Source organism: Amblyomma mixtum, chromosome 4 (assembly GCF_055824585.1).
Source record: "Amblyomma mixtum isolate Tamu chromosome 4, ASM5582458v1, whole genome shotgun sequence".
Lineage (NCBI taxonomy): Eukaryota > Metazoa > Arthropoda > Arachnida > Ixodida > Ixodidae > Amblyomma > Amblyomma mixtum.
Window position 1 is genome coordinate 85,450,264 of NC_143015.1, and position 6,000 is coordinate 85,456,263.

Below are 6,000 nucleotides of genomic sequence, written 5' to 3' on the forward strand. Positions count from 1 at the left end.
TATTCCAAAGAAGATGCGTCCAGAAACGCTCAGGCGCATTCACGAGGGCCATCTGGGTCTAAATAAGAGCAAAGCGAAGGCAAGGCGTTTAGTCTTCTGGCCCGGTTTGAACTCCGACATTGCAGACGTTGTACGCAAATGTGCGGTTTGTAAAACCTATGCATACAAACAGCCGAACGAGCCTCTCATGCTACGACCCCCTCCGGATCACCCCTGGTACCGAGTCGGCGTAGATCTCTTCTACTATGCTGGATCCATGCATCTTGCAGTTTTTGACGCATATTCAAATTTTCCAGAGGTCGAAAAACTCGGAGACACGTCTGCGACTACGGTCATCGACAAGTTGGCAGCCATCTTTGCAAGATACGGAATCCCGGTGGAAGTCTGCACCGACAACGGCCCCCAGTTTTCAAGCCACCAATTCACCGCCTTCGCGAGACGGTACGATTTCAAACACATTACTTCGAGCCCCGAGTTTCCACGTTCCAACGGGCTTGCGGAAAAGGGTGTTCAGATCATCAAGCGGCTTCTTAAGAAGACCGGGAACGCACATGAAGATTTTTGGTTAGGTTTACTCGCATACCGCTCTGCCCCATTGCAGGATGGTCGGTCACCGGCGGAACTTCTGCAGGGCAGGCGCCTACGCACCAGACTACCAGACTTCAGCCAGGAGCCCAAACCACCCGTAAAGAAGCGCCAGCAGCAGTCGTCGGGCAGGCCGCTGCACCAACTGCAACCAGGACAGATTGTTCGCGTGAGAGGCCAGGCCTGGACACAAAAAGCGAAAGTAATAGAAAAAGTAGCACCTAGATCCTACAACATTGCAACAGAAGAGGGCAGAACGCTGCGACGTAACCGTCAGCATCTGCTGGCCACCTCGGAGGCATTCAGGCACTCCAGCTACAGCGACGACAGTGACAGTGACGTGGGAGACGCTGATGCCGAAGAGCCTCCGCATCGGTCTTCACCTCGTGCGACTACGCCGGCACCTAGAAGATCGTCAAGGACTACGGCTGAACCACGGCGTTTAGCATACGGTTCCAACTTTGAACAAATCTCTTAGTGTCTCTTATCTCTGTAGCGTTTGTTGTTTCAATATTTCATTGCTTGTCGCATTATTCTTTCTTTGCTGTTCTGTTAAAAAAAAAAAAAAAGATGGGAAGATGTATCGTGCTGGGTCATGCCGGCATATGGCACGTGATGCGCACCGTGTTGCGCGTCAACCGAGAACGGCCTATATAAGCGTTCACAATAAACCCAGCGGGAGCATTGCCTCTCCCGGATTCGTAGTCGATTGTCAGTCCCTTATCAGCCTGTCTGGGGCTGATACACTAACCAGTTCTGAATCCGCAGATGTGCTGCGTCGTGGAGGCAACGCGGCCGACGCGGCGCTCGCCATGTCGGCCTGCATGCAGGTGCTGCAGCCTTACACCACCGGAGTGGGAGGGGACTGCTTCGCTCTCTACTACGACGGCCGGACAAAGAAAGTGCACTGTGTGGACGGAAGGTGAGTGCTGAACAGTAGTGTGATGGTTAAAACGTGGCCAGAGCCACTCGTCCTTGCCACCGCTTTGCCAATCCACCGCGAAGAAATAGCGCGGGACGCAATGTGAGAAATTGGAATTACACACGAAGAAGACAATTACTGCTCGAACAAGAAATGAGAATGATTTTTATTAACGAAATCTGAATCCTAGCTCAACTGGTCTCGACCTAAGATGTACGAAGACCATTCATTAACAATAGTAATGAGTGGCTCGCCAGGGATGTTTGTATTTTGGAGTTTGCGTTAGATTTCTCCTCTTCGCGTTTCATTTGGCGCTGATGCGGTCATGGAGTTTTGCCCTAATGTCTTGATCACAGAGAATGTACATGCCTGTAGGTGCAGTAGGAGACATTGCTTTTTCTTGGATTTCAGAAACATGGTGCATTTCTGCCCTGTACGGCTATCTCATTAAACATCAGGTGTTATGGGTAGCTCATGAACTTAAACACTTTTACGCCTATATAAGTACGGCTACGCCCGAATCAATATCATCAGTTAGTCAAGGTCGCTGTGGTTTTTAGGTGGTTGTGGCAGCCGGCTGCTGACCTGAAAGACGCGGGCTCGATCCTGGCCACGGCGGCCACATTTCGGTGGAGGCGAAATACAAGGAATTCTACTGTGCGTTGCCAATGCACGTTAAACGTCCCAGGCGCCAGAAATTATCCGGAACCCTCTGCTACGGCGTCCTTCATAGCATCAGCCACTTTGGGAAGTCAAACGCCATTAACTAAAACAGAGCAATTTTTAGTCAGCACCATGTTGTGTCTCCTGGCTGGGTGTTGTTTTTTGTTGGTTCTTGCAATGCATTTCATGCTTAACCTTCTCTCAATGACATGATATACTGCACATTTTTATCTCTCACTGTAGGACACACACAAAAAAGACAACGAGCTACATAGCACTCATGCTCCCCTGCACATGTGGAAATGACGGCACACACCAAGGGGCTACTGAGAAAGAAATACGTCACTCTCTAGTGACGTCAGCAAGCGGGTTGTTGTCACTTCCTCCCGAATTCACAGCGACTTTCACTGAGCGATATTTGCAGCTGTATTCTTATGTTATGTTGTATAGGGTTTAATGTAACGAAGCCTCCCGTTGGCTATGAGAGACGCGGTTGTGGATGACTCCAAAATACTTGCCATTAATAGTAATTCTTTAACATATGCTGATATCGCAGGAAACATGGATGTGTTTTGCATGTAGCTTGGATCGAAATGTGGCCTCCAGCGGTGTTCCATATCTTTGCTGAAAATTTTCTAAAGTAGAATGAATATTCCTTATTCCAGGCACTTTTATCTCTGAAGTAGGTTGTAAACTTTCTCAAGTTCTACTTCGTGGGGCAATTTAAGTTCCTATCATTCAATGGACCTCCACAAAAAATTCCCTATTCGCGAATTTTACTCCTGAAATTCTCTGTAGAAGAGGATTTTCTGATGAGAGAATCATTAGTGGCTGATAGATCCTTTGTTAGATCGTACGCAGCCTCGAGTTCTGTAATGGAACTCCCAGCCACCGCGGCCGATAAGTTCCATACTACAGTGCTACTGGAGGGCTTCCTCTCTACGGTTTCTGGTCATGAAAACGGCTGTCGCGAAAAAGAAGCAGCGTTTGCTAACCGACCGAAAGCGTAATGTTTCTAGTTGACCTTCGCCTTCATTTTATTTTACATCTGATTCTCAGATGTATAGAGATGAATACCTTAGCACGCAAAAGGCATTTCAAAGAAGTTTCCAAAATATTTGCTGTCACAGGACGGAACAACTATATCGCGTACGTAGCGATTTCAGGTAGGTGCATTTCGCTTTTGAAAACATTATTACCTGTATGGCAGCTGTATTCCTACCGGGAGAAAATAAAATCGTTGTAGCGCATGTGGCAGTCTTTTTTGGGTCGTTTACTTCAAATCGCTAAAAGCAGCTTGAGTTCAGCGCAGTGAATCATAGAGAATGTTTCATGCCTTTCGGTGTTTAGTCTGAAAAACAAACCACTAGGATTCCACACTGCGCAGGGGTGGACTCTTTCTGGTACGCTTAGCGATAATTGGGGAGGAGGAACCATTTTTCGCAGGACGTAAGCCAAGTGCTCATTAAGGGGCGAACAGTCATGATAAGCAGTTTGTATTTTAGTCTGCGTTTCCTTGAAATAACACCCATTTTAGGCTGTCGCGTGTAAAGCTCCACACGCAAGCACAAAAAAAAAATGCAATATCGTATTCACAACTGCACTGGTCGGCCGCATTTCAGGAAGGCGAAATTTCTTACGAGTGCTCTTATTAAACCAAAATGCTTACATCTATCTCTTTTTCACTATCTGCATGCCCTAAAACTTGTGGCAACCGAAACAAATCGGGAATACGCAGGGCCTTGGCACAGATAAACGCAACCAATAACTGCACTCGCCCCATCGGAAAAGTTTTTATAGCCCCTGACATCCTGTCTGGTTTATTCCGCCAGGGCGTGTAGCCTTGCAGGAATTTTTCCTCCAAGAAATGTAGCCTTAGAGATTGTGACACTTTTAGAGACGAGTTTTACATATAGTAAACATGCTCAAGATATCAATGACACCAGTCAGAGTTAGCGTATTTTCCAATACTCAGTGTACACACACGCGCAAAAAATTTCCCGAAATGTTCCTTGAAAGCAAAACACCGGATACATACAACCACCAGAAGATGGTTTTACTTGCAACTCTTCCAACAAGTGTAATAAAAAATAGCACTGTTTTTGCACAAGATGTCGAACAAAGGCTTCGCTTCACTGCAGAAAAGAGAGCAATCATATTTCCAATATATTACTAATTCACCGAAGACTGCCCAACGGGTAATCCATATGTTCTCACTAAAAAAAAAAAGCGAAGAATTGTCCAGGAGGCGTTTTTTTTAGTTTCCTACCTTCCCCGGTATCATTAGGTTGTGACGTCAATCATGACGAAGGAAACAACAGTGTGTAGAAGCACACTTCCAATTACAGGCCCAGCCGGTTATTAACGCGGCGCAGCGACTAGGCACCTTTCCGTCGCTGCGTGCAATCCGGCCGTGTCAAATTCCGTCGCAATTCCGACAAATTAAACTCCGTCAATTCGTCACTCTATTACAGTACAGATTCCTCCCGAGATGAATGTAGGGCCGGAAAAGGTCGTCAGCCACATGAAACATGTCGCCGTGCTCTGTCATTCGTTGCTGTCAGCGAACATCCGCTGGTGCAGCACGGACATGGGGCTAGTTCATGCAAGGGGCATCATGAGCGTCTTGCACATGGATTCACGCCCGCTAACGGAGTACAAGATTCTCGGACACAGGCAGCGGAGATCATCGGCGGTGAGGGCCTGCCAGTTCTTCTGCGGTTATTGCGAGTGTCGGGCCTGCACGACAGGGTGTGACTTTACCTAAGCCTTTTCGCCTTCTGCTTTCCCTTATCTCTTCCTTTTCTCATCATCATCATCATGACCTGACTACACCCACTGCAGGGCAAAGGCCTCTCCCATGTCTCTCCAATTAGCCCTCCCCTTTGCTAGTTGCCGCCACTGTATCCCCGCAAACTTCTTAATCTCATCCGCCCACCTAACTTTCTGGCGCACCCCGCTACGCTTGCCTTCTCTTGGGATACACTCCGTTACCCTTAAGGACCAGCGGTTATCTTGCCTTCGCATTACATGCCCTGCCCAAGCCCACTTCTTCCTCTTGATTTCAACTAGGATGTCATTAACCCGCGTTTGTTCCCTCACCCACTCTGCCCTCTTCCGATCTCTTAACGTTACACCTATCATTTTCCTTTCCATAGCTCGCTGTGTTGTTCTTAACTTAAGGTGAACCCTCTTTGGTAGCCTCCACGTTTCTGCCCCATAGGTGAGTACCGGTAGGATACAGCTGTTATATACTTTTCTCTTCAGGGATATTGGTAAGCTACTATTCATGATCTGAGAGAACCTGCCATACGCGCTCCACCCCATTCTTCATTTTCTACTCACTTTTATATCGCCTCATCCCTTTCCCCCAGTGCAGGGTAGCAAACTGGTTTCGTCTACCGGTTAACCTCCCCGCCTTTCCTCCTACGGCCTCGACATTCTGACGTCATTCCATAGGGCTGACGTCATTGACAGCAGTGCCCAATGATAGTGGGGCAAACGAAACGAAAACTGAATAAAACTTTGCAAAATACGGCCCCAGGGGTGTGTGTTTTCACCGCGAAGGTCAAGAATTAATTTTAATTCCGTTTCTGCCACGAGTACGAAGTCATTTTCCACGGCTTACGGCACCGCTAGCCGGGACCAATGGCAGATGACTAAACGAAATCTAAACGAACCGGAATTTCACAAATACAATTTACGGCTAAGGGGCGCGTTTTTAGGGCCTCCACGAATACATCCCTACAGTGCTTTGTAAATTGACCATGTTTGCTTGATTTGTCAATTCCAGCGGCAGGAGCCCAGCTGCCCTAACGTTGGAGCAGGTG

General features: G+C 47.6%; 1 protein-coding gene across 2 annotated transcripts in view; it reads left to right on the forward strand.

The window, feature by feature from the left end:
• LOC149347284 (uncharacterized) overlaps positions 1-6,000 on the forward strand; it is a 71,747-nt gene that overhangs the window by 12,621 nt on the left and 53,126 nt on the right. For both annotated transcript variants that reach the window (XM_089585548.1, XM_089585549.1), the window contains exons 2-3: positions 1,354-1,507; positions 5,964-6,000. The exon at positions 5,964-6,000 is cut by the window's right edge and continues 117 nt beyond it. In XM_089585548.1, coding sequence (XP_089441674.1) covers positions 1,354-1,507; positions 5,964-6,000 — 191 coding nt within the window. The remainder of the gene's footprint in view (positions 1-1,353; positions 1,508-5,963) is intronic.